This window comes from Micropterus salmoides, unplaced genomic scaffold, assembly GCF_014851395.1.
Source record: "Micropterus salmoides isolate LMB-PRFRI ecotype aquatic unplaced genomic scaffold, ASM1485139v1 Ms_hic_scaffold_15, whole genome shotgun sequence".
Taxonomy (NCBI): Eukaryota; Metazoa; Chordata; class Actinopteri; order Centrarchiformes; family Centrarchidae; genus Micropterus; species Micropterus salmoides.
The window spans coordinates 2,421,031-2,438,738 of record NW_024040596.1 but is presented as its reverse complement, the minus strand read 5'-3'; the positions used below and the strand labels follow the sequence as shown (position 1 = coordinate 2,438,738).

The 17,708-nt window shown below is 43.0% G+C and overlaps 1 protein-coding gene across 3 annotated transcripts; it reads right to left on the bottom strand.

The window, feature by feature from the left end:
* Nucleotides 1–557: 557 nt before the first annotated feature.
* LOC119903781 (transmembrane protein 237A-like) lies at nt 558–15,752 on the bottom strand. Of its 3 annotated transcripts, XM_038720025.1 has the most exons (11): nt 15,582–15,744; nt 10,580–10,661; nt 10,373–10,501; nt 9,060–9,165; nt 8,727–8,881; nt 6,924–7,044; nt 3,064–3,255; nt 2,881–2,954; nt 2,720–2,807; nt 2,525–2,646; nt 558–760 (listed from the first exon to the last, which is right to left on the bottom strand). In XM_038720025.1, exons 2-11 carry the CDS (start codon nt 10,647–10,649, stop codon nt 693–695), a joined length of 1,125 nt encoding a protein of 374 aa, XP_038575953.1. In that variant the 5' UTR covers nt 10,650–10,661; nt 15,582–15,744; the 3' UTR covers nt 558–692. The 3 variants fall into 3 exon arrangements, with proteins under 3 accessions (XP_038575953.1, XP_038575950.1, XP_038575951.1); XM_038720022.1 differs by having other exon boundaries at nt 2,881–3,255; nt 15,582–15,752; XM_038720023.1 differs by lacking the exon at nt 15,582–15,744 and adding an exon at nt 15,193–15,328 and having other exon boundaries at nt 2,881–3,255.
* Nucleotides 15,753–17,708: the final 1,956 nt, after the last annotated feature.

Sequence of the window (17,708 nt, the reverse complement as noted above, 5' to 3'; positions counted from 1 at the left end):
CACCATTTACCATGATGTGGGACACAATGCACTTTTACTATCAGCCTAAACACGTGTTGTGAGCTGAGGAGCTTTAACCTCCACTACATCCCTGGTTAGCAGGATGAAGGCGCCCTCTTGTGTTGTGCATCAGTTTCCACATTTCACTTGTTCACCTGCTGTGATGTTCACTGCAGGAAGACATGGAAACACTTCACTGAGCCTTTGGCAGCTTCAAACAGCATCAGTAAAGAGATTTAAATAGATGTAATATCACATTATGTCAGTTTGTTCACAGGAGTCACACCCTGTAACACTGATGCTGCATTCAGGTCACATGGGAAAGACGGTAGAGAAGAGTTTCCAGCTCACAGATATTCTTCCCGTCAGCTCTCAGGTTGGAAATAGTATTTGGGAACGTGAGATTTGAGGCTGGAGGTTAAAATGTCTGACTTCTTGAGTGGTGTTTAAATATGGACTCCTCCTCCACAGCTCCTCAGTTCCTTGTTTCTTAGAGCAGCAGCTCCACCCTGTGGTCAAGAGCTGTAATAAAAATAAATCAAACTACTGACAGCTGCTACTGTACATACTGTATTTCTTTATTTACAAAAATCACAGTCAAGTGCTAGATAGCATGTCATACAAAAGCACATTTAAATGAACAAGATCACTGTTTTGGAGTCAGACACAGACAGGACGAGGCTTTCAGAGTTTCAGGCAGGCATGTCCAGATTCTCGTCTCCTCTCGGGTATCCCTCCACTTCCATTGTCATCAAAAACTCTGCAAATGAAAACCACCTCATTATTATGGAAACCTCTCTGAGGTGACTAAACTAACCTTACAGTCACTGGTGGAAGCATCAGCACACGACACTGATATGCAGCAACACAAACACACGAAAATATTCTCCATCTTAACGATAGTAAGGCCGCGTTCAGACTGCAGGCAAAGTGACTCAGATCTGATTTGTTTCCAACAGTGTGAACAGCTCAAGTCACATCTGATCTTTTCCAGTCTCATATGTGGTCCAAATCAAATACAGGTCAAATTTCTTGGAACCTCAGTCTGGATGGTCAACTAAACAAAAATGTACTCAGTTCTACTGATAAAAGGTAATAGTAAACAAAACAATTATTTTGACTCAAACATGGCGTACTCTCTTGCCCCTGTACTGATTGACAGGTCGCCATGGTAGCGCCCTAAAGCCTCCCCTGCTTTCTGCTCTATGTTATTCTAAATGGGACCATCCATCCATCGTCAACCGCTTATCCTGCGTACGGGGTCGCGGGGGGCTGGAGCCAATCCCAGCTGCCATCGGGCTAAAGGCCTGGTACACCCTGGACAGGTCGCCGGTCCACCGCAGGGCTACACATAGACAAACAACCACTCACACTCACACCAATCAACCTAGTCCGCATGTCTTTGGATGGTGGGAGGAAGCCAGAGCACCCGGAGAGGACCCACAAACTCCACACAGAAAGGCCTGGGACGACCGGGGTTCAAACCCATAACCTTTATGCTCGCTTGCTTTCGCGCCGCCCCTAAACTGGGCCATAACTAGTGACTGAGTGCGTTTACTGAGGGAATAAACCAGCTGAGAAGTAGAAACCTTTTCTCATAGACTTCTATACAGTCACACTTCTTTCTAGTACTGGAGGCTGCAGATTCAGGACCGCAATCGTAGGAACGGAACTGCAGTTGTAGGACCCTTGTTTACTTTGACACTGCCAGCTAGCTAGCTTTGTACTCTTGACAGCCCCCCGAAGCCAATTACCCTTACCCTATGAAAGGATTATACTTTCCGCCTCCGCTAGGGTCCGCGTGCCTTCCATTTTTTGTAATTGCACGGACCTGTCCGACTAGCTAGGGCAACAACCAATCTACCGCGCATGTGTGGAACATGACCGCCAAGCTGACTGCAGAAGGTAGTATAAACAGAAGTAGTCCGCGTCCGCTCCAGAGTATAATGGAGGCTTAACCATCACAGGGTGTGTGCCTAAACCCAAAGGTATTGATTATGTGCATGAAGACCGGTTAACCCTACAGCTGCGCCCGTCGGCCTCACGACTGACGTGCTAGCAGACAGCCACCACTACCACCACCAATCCACTGGATGGCGCTGTCACAAAAGAACTACAGTCCCGGGATCGCAGGGGGCCTGAAACTGCAGCCTCCGGTACTGCAGCTAGATAATATTGGCTAATGTTTTTGTGCTGGTCCGATCGGGCAGCAAATTACTAGCTGATGTTACTAGCATGAAAATGTTAGTTTTCACTGGCCCCGGCCGTTGTTAATGTCGAGCCCTGGTTCTCTGAAGTTTGTCAAATAAATTAAGCCATTAGAAGCTTTTTCCACATGAGAATGGTAAAAGTAGCACCTAACTGGCTCTCTGTCTAAGACTAATTGTCAAAGCTCATAGCTCTAAAAGCAGCTCCTCTGTCAGAGAAAAGTTAGAGGTCCAGGGGACTCCTGAGTCTCAGAGCTGCTGCAGGCCCTGAGCTCGGGAATATTACAACAATTAATCTGCGTAATAGCTCCACACACCTTCTGTGTAGTCGATGTCCGGCCGCGTGGAGACGACCGCCCAGGCCAGGCCCACCAACAGCGCCACCACCAGGTTCACCACAATCCACGGCTGCAGGATCTGCTGCTCTGAACCTGGAGGCCTGGAGGAGGTGAGGGTTAGTGCAACACATCCGATACGACCACAACAGAAGCCAACAGAACATAAGCTCTCACCACAGAGTCTCGTTGGCGGTAGGATAAAGGTTGATGCGGTCGCTGGTCATTTGCTGACTGAGGGACAGGATCAGGGCTACGAAATATACTGAACACAGAGAGGGGAGTTGTTAAAACATACATCATCATCTTCACCATCATCCTGCCGTTGTCTCACTTACAGAAAGAAGCCAGAGCAGCAGGGTCCAGGGTGAGGAAGCCTCTCAGGGCCATGGAGGCCTTGGCCAGGTTCACCCTGCACACCAAACACAAAGCTGTTGGCTGACTGAACATGTGGCGGTTGTGGTTGTGATATGTTCTGGTTAACTATGGTAGATTGGGAGAACACGCAGAGCTCCTCAGACCTGTCGAACGCAGACACGGTGCTGATGGCCAGCAGCAGGTAGAGCAGAGACTGAGCTGGGTAGGCCAGCAGGTGGTACTGCTGCAGCAGGTTGGGCAGCGTGCTCAGCTGCTCGCCCGCCAACACGTACACGACAATGATGTTCCACACGGCGTAGCCGGCCAGGAAACCGTGAGAGAAGAGGCCGATCACCCTGCAGAGGGAGATCAAACACACCACAAGACGTGTGTAAAAAATACTGGTTTCTGATTGATCAGCTTGTAGCCCCGCCCTAAAGCCCCCCCTACTTTATGGTCTATGTTCCTCTAAATGGGACCATAAGTTACTAAATGAACATCATGCTGTGTTGATGAAGACCTGAAACTAGCGACTGAGGCTCCCTTCAGGCCAAAAGGTAACTTTACATCTAGAACATGTAACAAACGCTGTGAAGGCTCGACTGTCAGGGTCCAAGAACCACTGTTGAGATCAAAAGTGGTGAACTGGAAGGCACTATGATACCCTTACAGAGCGTTGCTTGGGTCTGCTCTTTAACGGTCTTCTGCAGGACCAATCGACAGGGGCGCTGGGCAACCACGACATCACTGCTCAATTCGAGTTTATGTTTTAGCAGTGAGGTGCGGCCTACAGCAGAGGAGCAGACCCAGAGATTGATCAGCAGGTGTTCTAATTAGTCCTTCCCTTTTAAAGCACTTTCATACAGCAGTATGAAGCAGACGGAGTAACTCCTCTCCCTCAGGTCAACAAGCGACTTTCCAGACTATCGCCACAGGTGGACACAGGCAGTAATGTAGGTGTGCCAGAGTTGTATAGAAACGCACTGCTCATGGCTCAAGGTTTCTTCATCTAAAGACATGATTTTCTTTTATTTCTTTGATTTCAGAATATGTACTCCACTGGTTCTGACTTGTATATGAGGACTTTTCTTTCCTCAGGTGTACAATTTAAGGAAAAGGGGGTTGCAAGCTCTGGTTCTCTCCCGTCCATCTTCCAGCCATGGCAGCAGTATTGTGATCTGTGTTTTTGCAGATCCTTTGTTTCCTTTATGTTCTGATGACTCTGGTAGTTTTTGTGGCTTTATTTCTGCATTGTTAGGTTTAGTGTAAAGCACCCCCAGATCCCACACAGCCCTTTATGGTTCCCTCTCGTGTGTGGAAGCCGTAAGGGTTGTTTCCCTCCAAGCCACAGGGGGCATGATATTGAAGCGTTAAGGCCGATGCTGCTTCAGGTAATTTAAGTTTTTGTGTTGATGAAAACAGGTGTTGTTAATTAAAGAAGAGGCGCAAACAGTTTTTTTTTTTACTGTGCGCGGATTATGTTTGTATTTTATATGACTTAGTATTATTTATTGGAAGCGGTCAATGGACTCTGTAAGGACGCAGGAAGTAAAACGCCTTAAACTGCAATTTATTGGAAAAAACTGGACACCATTTTTCTGAGGACACGTTTGAAACAATTCAAACAACTTCGCGACCAGTAGCGGCTAAGTATAGGACACGGTCAGTACAGTGTATTTTGGACGGCCCGTCATCATGTTTGGTGTTCTGGGCTGGGTTCTCATGGTTTATTTAATAAACTTAGTCTTGTTGCAACTCCTGGACTCTGATTATTACACCTCTTTAGTGATGAGCTCTGCTGGGGGTCATAATTCACACATTTGTCGGACAAACATCGGAAGATGAGACACTTAATCTCTTACTTGAAAGATTATGCTTTGTGTGACGTGTCCCCTTATTGGTTACCAATTTTGCGGCTGTACTGTTCACAAGTCTCAGCTCCGGGGACAGGAGCCTGAGACCCCGTTCACAACAGCATTAACAAAACAAAACTATCCACTTGGAGGATAAAATCACGTACTTTAATAAAAAGAAATGCCTGTTTAAGTAGTAAAAATGGGGTGAGGGATTTTTATGAAAACAATCACTTTCAATGACAAACAAGAGAAACCTCAGAGGGTCCTGAAGGACAGCGCTTCAGGCTGACTGTGTCTGATGAACTGAGTTCTGCACTGGACAGAGGAAGGATCTGAATCCTCTGTGCGGCTCCCCACCTCTCTCATGACTTCAAGAATGGGCGTCGTCACACCCTGATTGGCCAAGAGGGGTATCCCCAAGCTGCTGTCAATCACTGTTGAGGAGTCAGCCCCCCTCACTCTGTGCAACAGGATCTGAATGATCCTCTGATCAGCCCAGAGAAAAGCTGACACTGAGTCATGATTAATTGAGAAAAAAGGGAAATTAAATAGCAGTAAATACATATGAACGAGTTACAGTAGGGTTAACTTTGGTTTAGGGTTAGCCAGAAACAGCCTGAGTGCTCCATCAGAAGTGTCTGATGGTCAAAAGGTTTGCTTTTCTCTTCTATTCCATGGCTGTTTCTGACTAAACTAAATCTGTGCTGGAATTATCTGAGGGGAAATTTATGGAGCCGGAAAATTACAAATACTCTTAAATACATGTATTTTTTAATTTCTTTTATATTTATTTAATACATTAGTGGACCTTTAAAAATAAGGTTCATTATTTGTGGATTTGTTTCAAATTTATATACAATGATATATTTATGTGCATTGAAAAACATTTGGTAATTTTTATATAAATCCTGAAAAACATTTGGCAATTTTTATATAAATCCTGAAAAACATTTGGCAATTTTTATACAAATCCTGAAAAACATTTGGCAATTTTTATATAAATCCTGAAAAACATTTGGCAATTTTTATATAAATCCTGAAAAACATTTGGTAATTTTTATATAAATCCTGAAAAACATTTGGTCATTTTTATATAAATCCTGAAAAACATTTGCGAGTCCCTCTTTGTGCTTTTATTAAATCTGAGGCTGGTTGCAAGGCTGCGTTCACACTGCAGGCCTCAGAGTTCAATTCTGATTTATGGCATGGAAAGAAACTAGGAGAAGCTGGAGATGGTTAAACAAAGTCAGAAAGGCCTTTTAAAACCTGAATCTGTTCGCACACACACAGACACACACACTGCTTTCACACTGACTGATTTTCCGGGAGTTTTGCACCAATATACCGTCTGCGCTGCGCTGTATGAAAGGTACGGAGACGGGCAGGGAGGTCCGATTTGATCCGCCTCTGAGCTGAGAACGTCGGTAGTAACAGGGATAGAACAATGTGTGAAAAGCCACAGCCGGCATGCTGGGTTTTTTTTCAACCCCGCTGATTCTGGACACACAGGGTTGCACAAGGTTAAACCAGGAGGCTATTAAGGTTACCTCCGGTTAGCTCATTCTTGCTATCCCTCCCGTATTTCATCTCGCTCTTCTAGTTTCCTCCCGGGGTCGCATTTCTCCTGATTTATGACAAATATTCACAACTTTCTGTCCTTTTCATTACATTCATCCGGTTTCTGGCGCTGTGCAACACAGCTGCCTTTCTCTCTGTTTCCGATCCGACAGGGCAGCATGCAGGTGACTCAGCAGAGGGCTCGGCGAATTTAAGGTGGATTTTAAGGTGGAAGAAAGGGAATCTGTGAGCAGATGATAGTGAGACTGTATAGATTTTAATTCTGGCTTTTGTGGAGCTTCACCGCGCCTTCGTCTAGCGCAGAATTGTGATAGCAGAGTCACATGAACTCCGATCTGACATCCAGGCTGAGGTCACATTATGAGCAATCAGACCTGGATCTGATTCGGACCTCATATGAAAGCGGTACAATCTTTTGTGAATTGCATGCAAGCACATTGGTTTTAGTATAAATTTAATTACATTTTTATAAGTGAGGCCCCTGGTCCTTAATGTACTGTAAATGTCAGTCAACGAATGCAAAGACATCCTAATGGGAAGTTTGTGTGCATGTGTGTTTTTGGTTGTGTATTTATATGTATTTTGCAGACCTGAAGCCACTGTGGACCCTCATAGCGACGTCTCTGGTGGTCCAGATCTGTCTGGGGTCCATGTAGTCATCCATCGCCTCTGAGTGTCGGAGCTGCTCCACTCGCTCTGCCTGGAAACGCCCTGCAAGCACAGATGCACTCGTTTATGTCAAGGAAGCAGCTGTTTCTAACACTAAGACACCTTCCGTGCGTTGACCAGTCAAAATGGCTGTTGTAGTACGTCAGGAGAGCGCAAACAGAGTGTCTGAAGAGGTTTGGCCAGGTGAGGTCAGCTGCCAGCGACCCACAGCTCGGAGGCAGCATGTAGCAAACAGGAATGGATTATTAAGGGTTATTGGGCATTTAAAAGTCAACCTTGATTTAAAATGTTTAAAACAACAACCCAAAACTAAGATTTTTAAGTTCAGTTCTTTTGTGTTCTATCGGATGACCAAGTTTACACTCTCATTGAAAGTGTCTCGATTCCAGATAAAATGACATTCAAGACATTTTGATTTACACTTCCTCTTTCTTCATACCTTTAAACTTTTAATTAAAAAAAGCCTAGTTCCAGTTACACTGTCCCTTTAACTGGCCTGGTGTGGCTACACGTTCTGACAAATAAACGCAGGTCTCAATCAGAAGCCTGGTCTGATTTTTAGAGAAGTTCTCCGGATGTATGAAGCCTCTTAAAGCCCACCGTGTCGCCTGCTTGACGTTAGCACATACAAATAAATATAAATGTTTAAACTTCTGTCAATATGGACACGCTGCACATCGTTAGATCACTTAGATCATTTTTTGAGCGCCAAAGTATATTTCATTTAGATTCTCATGCATGGTAAACAAGAGACGAGAAAGAAGTGGTGACTGTCGACCTTTGAAGCTCATAAAGTCTGAATAAGTGTTTGTTCCTCAATTATTTATTTATATTCCTTTAGTCTGTAAGGGTTTAAAAGAATCAAAACTGTTTTTCATAGAAATGAATCCAAGCTGAAATAACTACAGTAACCTTTGGCTGTCACCCTTTATTAGGTCGGTTTCCATGTCTCTGTGCTTCCTAATGTTTATACAAGTAATGTTCATACTGGTTGAAATAAACATAGCAGCCTATTTTCCATCTTTGCTGAGCGAGATTTTGTGAGAAAGGCCCAAATACAGGCCGGGTGAGTTCAGAGATTGAAGCAAATAAAAGCTCAGGCTGTTAAGTTGGCCAGTGCACAAATCTGATTACAGGTTTCATCTGCTCTAACGGACCCCCTCCCTCACCCACACAGATCATTGATCTGATCAGGTAGACAGTACAGCAGCTCCTTGTGTTTGGTCGTATGGACAGTAAGGCAGGGAGCGGATATTTCCTCAGACTGTGACAGACAGAACGGTGCATCTAAAAAAGTTCATAGTGAGCACTAGAACCAGACTGAGAGATTAGAAGCTCAGGAAACCTTTGCAAATGTTTAGAGTTACTGAGCTGATCAGAGATCTTCTCAGGCCGACTTTTCTGTTTTATAAATTCTTTATTTGACAATTCTGATAGTTTTGAGAGACTGGAGTTTTGATTTCCACAAGCTGTAAGCCGTAAACATCGAGACTCAAAAAAAGAAACAAAAAAAGACCGGAAATATTTCACTTTGTGTAATTCATCTTGAATATGTGAAAGTTTCATTTTTTTAAATTAAATTACAGAAAAATGAACGTTTCCAAAATGAATGAACAAATAAATGTCAAAATGCTAAAATAATGTCGACTGCAGCGTTTTTGGAGGTATCAGAAGCAAGATGACGGTTGGCTTTAACCAGTAAAGCTGATCTGGTTCCCACTCACTGTTCCTCTCCACGAAGACTTTGCCGACCGGATGGCTGTGTCCGTGGGGGGCGGAGAACAGGGAATGCTGGGGGATGGGTGACTGGGCGTCTGTGACGATGTCGTCGTCTTCGGCTCCCAGGTCATTGCTGTAGTGCTCCGTCGCCTTCGCCTTCCTGATGTGTGATATAAAAACATTTTTAGGCACTCAGAGAGCAACAGCTGTGAACTACTCAGCAGCTGGTGGACGGATCGTGATGAAACGTGGTTCAGAGCTTCATGTTCCCCTCAGGAGGAACTCTGTCCAACACTTTGGTTTATTAAATCATTAATTTACTTGACGCTCGTACTCGCCTCTTCCTTTTCGTCTTTCTGGTTACAGCAACGGTCGTCTCCTCTCCGTCCATGATGGACTCGTCCATGTTACCGTTTGGCATGTCAGCGTGCTCTGCTTCCTGATCTGACGCAAGAAAACACGACATGACAGCTCTGAAATATACAGCACAAACTTCGTCTGGTTGGGTTGGACCATGGGTAGGATTGTTAACACAGGTGCATCTCAAAAAATTAGGACATTGTGGAAAAGTTCATATGAATTTTACTGAACCAGACTGAGAGATTAAAGGCTCAGGAAACCTTTGATTTTTGACTTAATGAGCTGATCAGAGCTCTTCTCAGGTCGACTTAAACTTGTAATGTAATCATCAAGATTCAAATAAAAAAGGCTTGAAACATTTCACTCTTTGTGCAATGAGTCTAAAATATATGAAAGTTTCACTTTTTGAATTATATTATGTACGAAACACAACAGCAGTCTAACGCCTGTCACTGTCCTCACGCTCACTACAGACACTCATCAACTCCTTCTCTGCTGCTTATTAAACAAGAATATGAACAAATAATATTTCCTGAATGAGAGAGTTGCATATTTTCCCCTGTTTTTCCCACAAGGCAGTGTCTCTGACCTGTGGACTTGTCAGCTACCCACCAGCCAAAGAGGCCTTTTGTGTCGAAACAGACGACAAATCTGCTCTCTCTTAACAGCAAACACAGGCTTATCTCAGGTTCTTTCTTTGGTGTAAAATGCAGGGTTACTTGTGGTTCCTAGAGTCTCCAAAAGTAGACTAGGAGCCAGAGCGTTCAGCTATCAAGCTCCTCTCCTGTGGAACCAGGTTCCAGTTTGGGTTCAGGAGGCAGACACCATCTCCACATTTAAGAGTAGGCTTAAGACTTTCCTCTTTGATAAAGCTTATAGTTAGGGCTGGCTCAGGTAGTCCTGAACCATCCCTTAGTTATGCTGCTATAGGCCTAGACTGCCGGGGGATTTCCCATGATGCACTGAGCTCCTCTCTCCTCTACTTTCTCTCCCTCTGTATGCAACCTCATCCCATTATTGCATTCTGGTAGTCTTGTGCTTTCTCGTCCCTCTCCTCTCTCCTCCTATCACTTCCTGCAGGTTTTCTGGCTCTGGAGCTGTGGAGTCTGGATCTGTGGTTGCGGGTCACCTGCTGCCCCCGTGTTCCTGCTCGACACCCTCTGCTACAACTATTGTTATCAGTACCATAACTCCTTTTCAGTCCTTACCACTACTATTTCTTTTACTGTTTGTATTTTCTGTCTGGGTTTTGCTGAAATTAAAAGGCAGCATGAATAACCGTCGGTGCTACCAATAGCAGGCGCCTTCTTCTTTTTCTTCTTCTTCTGTGGTGCTGGGTCCTGTGGCTCTGGGGTCAACGGGTCTCTGCTTTCAGAGAGCCTCCTCTCTCTCACTGCCTCCATCTCCACCTCCAGGCCCGCTGCAGAGGAACATAACAGAACAGAGTGAAGCAGAACAGAAGAGATCAGAGAGGACAGGATCTGTCACTCTGTCCTACCGTCTCCCTGCTCCTCTCCGTCGTGGACCTCCTTCTTCGGCTTCTTCTTCTTGCTCTTGACGGTGGGCATGCTGGCGTTTCTCTGAGATCGACAGATCAAAATGTCCGTCAGGTCCAAGGGTCTTTCTGCATGTAGCAGACTACTTCCCTTTTGAGAGTTTTTAATTTAGGTTTTGCATTTAGGTCAGTTAATTAACGTTTAACGAGGATCTGGCGCTGGCTGGATGCTGATGCCTGTTTGAGATAACTGGATTAGCCTGAGCTTTGAAGACAGGTGGTTGAGCAAAGCTTCAGGAAACACACCACAAAGAAAACTGTAAAAGTTATTGAAAGAGAATTCAGCTTTTTTGTTTAAGTCCAAGACAGCACACTGCAGTATGTCAGCATGTGGACGTATGTTAAAGGGTAACTTTGGGATTCTTATTTTCCTTCCTTATGTTTTTGTGTCTATGTGACCAATTGGGACCCTTTTTTTTTACCTTGGTCCTGTGCTTTATCAGCAGGTGAAACAGGTGCAATGTAATCCTTGCGCCCCATCAAAGTCCGTCCATAAAAGAGTTTCTTTTTGCTGCTGACAGCCTCAGATTGTTATTAAAGTGTCTGACAGCATTGTAGAAAGGATCCCTACAGAGAGAGAGAGAGTAAAACCCTTTTTGTTTAACTAGAAACAGTCGCCATATCGCTCTCGTTAACGCACCAGACTCCCTTGACAAAAACAGTTATTTAACTGCAGAGTTGCTGATCTACTGTGACTTTGGTGGATTAAAAACACTAAAGTCACACAATAACACAAACTAACCCATTGAGGCAGCGATAGACCAGAGAGGTACAATTACTATTTTTGTCAATGGAGCCTTTTACGAGAGCGATACAGCGACTGTTTCTGGTTAAACAAAAAGGTCAAAAACAAGCTCTTTAGTGGACGTTCTTTGACGGGGCTGCAGCCCTGCTTCGCTGCTGCTCACTGCAGGGAATTGAAAAATACAGAAGTTACCTTTTAATGAACTCACTGTGTGCACACTGAAACCACAGTAACCACCATGTTGTTTAGAAGCAGCAGTTTGACTTTTTACCTACATTCATTTGACACTTTTATCCAAAGCTACTATGGGAGTCATTTAGGGTTCAGTGTCTTGCTCCTGGACACACTGCTGGAGATCAAACCACCAATCCTATACTGAGATCAAGGGTAGCAGTCAGAGAAAGATTGAGGAGGACTTATTTCACACACACACACACACACACACACACACACACACACACACACACACACACACACACACACGTCACCCCGGTGACACTAATAGGTTGGTAATTAGATGTAAGAAGGGAGTTACCACCTTTAAATATGGGAATGACAATAGCAAGTTTCCACGGCTCAGGAAATTTCTCTTGATCTAGTGACACATTAACGATCTAGTGACACATTAACGATCTAGTGACACATTAATGATCTAGTGACACATTAATGATCTAGTGACACATTAATGATCTAGTGACACATTAATGACCTAGTGACACATTAATGATCTAGTGACACATTAATGATCTAGTGACACATTAATGATCTAGTGACACATTAATGATCTAGTGACACATTAATGATCTAGTGAAACATTAATGATCTAGTGACACATTAATGATCTAGTGACACATTAATGATCTAGTGAAACATTAATGATCTAGTGACACATTAATGATCTAGTGACACATTAATGACCTAGTGACACATTAATGACCTAATGACACATTAATGACCTAGTGACACATTAATGATCTAATGACACATTAATGACCTAGTGACACATTAATGACCTAGTGACACATTAATGACCTAGTGACACATTAATGATCTAGTGACACATTAATGATCTAGTGACACATTAATGATCTAGTGACACATTAATGATCTAGTGACACATTAATGATCTAGTGACACATTAATGACCTAGTGACACATTAATGATCTAGTGACACATTAATGATCTAGTGACACATTAATGATCTAGTGACACATTAATGACCTAGTGACACATTAATGACCTAGTGACACATTAATGACCTAGTGACACATTAATGACCTAGTGACACATTAATGATCTAGTGACACATTAATGATCTAGTGACACATTAATGACCTAGTGACACATTAATGATCTAGTGACACATTAATGACCTAGTGACACATTAATGACCTAGTGACACATTAATGATCTAGTGACACATTAATGATCTAGTGACACATTAATGACCTAGTGACACATTAATGATCTAGTGACACATTAATGACCTAGTGACACATTAATGACCTAGTGACACATTAATGATCTAGTGAAACATTAATGATCTAGTGACACATTAATGATCTAGTGACACATTAATGATCTAGTGACACATTAATGATCTAGTGACACATTAATGATCTAGTGACACATTAATGATCTAGTGACACATTAATGATCTTGTGACACATTAATGATCTAGTGAATCATTAATGTGTTAGTGGGCCCATAATTGACTGACCTATTTGTTTTAGCATGAGTGTGTCCATCCCTTACACGTCTTTTGCTCTTGAAGACTTAAGCTGTGTAATTGCCTTTTCCACATTGGATATGCAAACAAATTTTGGATGTAGTGGGGGCTCAATTAACAAATCTGAACTAATGGCAGGTAGGTTGTTATATTTCACAGGGAAACTTTTGGCTATGGTCTCAACAAAATCCAAAAAATATATCATTTAGTGTCTGTGCCACAGCAGATGGATCCTGCAAAAGCATGCCATTGTTCTTTAGCTGTATTGAATTATTACTGGAAGAAGTTTTACCTGTTAATTTATTGATCTGTTCCCAAACAGCTTTTGAGTTTCCATGACAGTTTTTAATAATTGTGATAAAAAAATCTGCCTTTGCTTTTCGTAGTTGTCTTGTCACTTTATTCCGTAAGGAAGCAAATTTTTGTCTGTCACAAGATAGTTTTGACTTATTGGCTTTTTTAAGGGCATTGTCTCTGTCTCTCATTAATTGTTTGATATCATCACTGAGCCAGGGAAAAGAACACTTTCTGTTTTTGTGTTTAATTGTCACTGCAAATTCATTAATTTTTGTTTGTAAGCATTCATTATTATCTGACACCAGAGACAGAGGCTGATAACCTCGTCCACATATGACCACCTCTTATCATGTGACAAGACTGTCAGGAAGTCAGGTGACGTTGTTTCAGAGTGACACAGAGGGAGGAGGTTCTGGTGGAGGGATCGGCGTCCGTATAAACATTCGACCCTCATTCAACAAAGCTGAGCTTTGCGTCCTCGCGTACATTTTGAATGTGGTGGATTTCAGTGGCAACTGAGCAAACTCCATCCACTGAGGAAGACCATGAAATGCCGTTATTAGCACCAGAAAGATCTAACCCATCCTTTTTGAACCCGGGACCTTCTTGCTGTGAGGCCACGGTGCGATCCACTGGGCCACTGTGCCGCCACGTCCCGCAGGAAGCTTACCTTAAAATAAAATGCTTCATCAAAAGCTGTGTTTTCAGTGTGATCGACCTAAATCTAGACCCGTGCAATGAATTTGGATGAATGTTTTTAAGGCTTTATGACTGTTACTGTTGGACTGCCTCGAAGGTAAGCTTCCTGTTGGATACTTTACTCTACAACAGGATATTCTTTCTGCAAATGACCACAGAAATGAAACTGAAAAGAATAGTCTAATCAATCCAAACTTCTCAAAATATGTATCATTAAATTAGTAAATTAGTAGCTTTCACTCCTCGTGATCGCAGCTATCAACACAAATTCAACAAATCTCAACTTGAATGTTGAACCTCTCATCGCCGTTTCCCGCAAAACGTTGTCACACGTCGGTAAACTCACTTCCTTGTTTAGAAGACGCAGCAGACGTGTGTGACACCAACGTCTCACGTTTACCTACTACAATAACAGCAGAGGGCCGTGAAGACCAGGATCCAGATCGTCTTTACCAAAGCGGGGAAGCTGTTCTGCAGAATGTGCAGCAGTGAGGTCAAACATAAAGAAAATCGTCTACTTTGCCGCCAAAAAACGTGCGGAGACACATGGAGGACGTCAGATGAGACAGTGAGACACAGGCTGCTGCATCCTGCAAGAACGTTCACAGCGACTTTCAGCGCAATTTTTTTTAGAAAAGCTGCCGCAAAATCAGGAATTTTAGGCCACAACGTTCACGAAAAAGGCTGCGAAATCCTGGAGGGACTGATGAGCAGTGCATCAAACAGGAGGAACAGTGGACGGTAAAAGAATCATTTTCATTCACCGATCAGCCATAACTTTATGACCACTGACAGGGGAAGTGAATAACTTATCAGTCACATTTTTGATACTTTAGATATCATTGATGCTTGTATATAAAGACAAAATTTCAACATTTGAGCAAACAGTATGCCTACATCTCATTCTACAATATTCTTTAAAAGTGTAGCCTCTAGGTTTATTTTTTGCTTCTTAGCCTTGGTGCTGTGATTGGTGTAGGCTATTTCTCTGGAGTTTTGGCCATTGCATACCTTGAAAACTCAATGTTCAAATAGGCTACTTTAATGATCAGTTCCTAATGTTTGTAGATGAACATAGACTATACCTGGTATTTGGTACCCGTTACATCAACAAATAGTATTTGTCTACAAAATTAGCGGTCTGGTGGTTCACAGGATCAGGGTGGCCTGGGGTGGAGTCAAATTCCCGGCCTGAATTATTGTGCCAGTCCGGCCCTTCAGGGGAGCCCAGGCCTCAACAGGTCAGCAGGTGGTCATAATGTTTTGGCTGATCGTGTACCACAGTTTTACATTATAGCTGCTGAACACAGTTTTTCTTACAACAGAGTAAGTATTGCTGCAATTAATGTATAAATCTGACCAAAATGCACAAAACATGAACAGCATGATGCTTCATCACAAAGAGGAACTATTTCTATCCCAAGCACATTCTTTAAAGAGGTGTTCACAGGTGTAAATCAGTGTCAGCGCTCACCTGTGCAGCTGCCTCGTCTGCTGGCTGTGAAGAAACACTGCAGACCGTCACCGCCTCGCCTCCTGGCTCTGATCTTATCAAGCTGGAGGAAGCGGTCTTAGGGTGAGCCTCAGGATAGAAAAACTCTCCCTCGCTCCCTTTATTTCTCTGTCTTCTTCTCTTGTTTAATCCCAGAAAGTGGATTTAAGATGACTTTCAAATGGAAAACTTGGAAGCATGAATCCAAAGCGAGGAGATAAGCTAAAGCAGAAAGGAGGAACAGAGGAGGAGGAGGGGGGAGGGAGGAGGACGGGGAGGCTCATCGGCAGATTTGAGACCTGTCCCGGGTTTAGAGGGGCAGGTGGGTCATGTGCTGAGCTGTGACACACTCTGGGAGCTCTGCGGTTGGCTGATCAGCTGTGATGTCACCTGCTGGCAGCGGACGCTAATAATCTGTCAGTGTTTCCTTCAACAGATCCAATCAGTCTTTACTCAGAGGTGGGACTCCTCTCTCCTGGACCTGGACCTCGTCCCAAATGGGCTGAATTACTGAACTGATGTGTTTTCTTCTATAAATATTATTTTCCCTGCAAATGAAGGCTAAAACTGCAAAATTAGAAATTGTAGACGTTCATAATTGCTGAATATATTTTAGTTATAGTAAAGAAATGGAGAAAAACAACCACGTGAGCCGCCATGTTTGTAATTCCTCTGTAAAACTAAATAGTTCAATTCCAGTGAAAAACCTTAAATGGTACAAAAGTTAAAAACTTAATGTCACCAAAACATTTTCAGATCTAAAATGAACAATTACATGAAAGAGTTTTGATCATTATTTCACTGTAGGATCCTCCGATGACCAGCTACTCGGTCTTCCTTCATTAAAATTATATATAATAGATATAATACAGTCCAAATAAAGCTTCTCGGGGTGAATTAACAGGCTGCTCCAAGCTGTTTACTGTTTACTTTCCTTCCACTGCTGCAGAATAACCAAAGTTTAGGTCAGCAAAACTGAGAAACAATTTTCAGAGATCAAGTAATGAGTTAAAAACTTCAAGTTATTCTGCAGCAAGTTTTTAACTTTGGAGTTCTGATGTCTTTCATGGTTATTTTATGACTTCTCTAATTTAAAACCACAGCTTTCATCCAGTTACACAGTTACACCTCAGCTAAATCCTGAACCTGCACAGACTGCCTGCCACTACTTTCACCTTATTAGTTACAGAGGATTTAAAACTTGAGTGTCTCGTCCCACTGGCTGATTTTAAACTGTAAATCTAATCAGTGACGTCTGTTTCTGATGCTGTTTGTGCTTTTGTTTGTCTGGAGATGTTTCTGCAGGTCTCTCTTGCAAAAGATTAAAGAAAGAGATCACCGGATTAAATAAAGGTTTTATATGTTACAGGACTTTTTTTGTAAATAAGCTAAATCATAGAACGTATTTCTCGGTGGCAGACTCGTAACGTTACGTCATGGCTGCTGTGCAAACTGCAGAAACTGAGCAGGTGTGTTGGTTCTGCCTTTAACAGGTTAACAGGTCAAAGGTAACACTGCAGAAACCAGGTCAGCACGGTGAATCCTCCTACGCGCGTTCACGCAACACGTCGTGTGTTTCCATCACATCAGAGGACATTACAGTGACCTGCATTCATTTCCTGGAACTTTAAACAAAGTCTTCCTCCTACTTCAATCTGCTGCTTATTAAATACATTTTTATAACTTATATGTATATTTCCCTTTAATCCACACGGACATCTTAACTTCTGTCTTGTTGTTATTTCACCTTATAAAGAAAATGTCAACATGTAAACACAATATAGCACGAGCTGTAGTGCATTCTGCTTGTTTGTCTAGCTGACGGTAAAGCTGAATGATGCAGTGAGAAGACACTAATCCTCCTGTTAAGTCGGCTGAGCTCCAGCTGCCCTGCAAAGGATTAACCTGACTCACACATGGGGGGGGGGGGGACACATGAACACACATGATTTCATCTTGATCTTTAATTAGCACACACATGTACGTACATCTTCATCCAAGATAAAACAAAGTGCTTATATCAAAGCTGCAGGTCTGTGATGATCTGGGTGGGGGGGGGGATGTTAAACCTAACTGGGCGGAGTTTAAGAGCTCCGTTTGTCTGCAGCC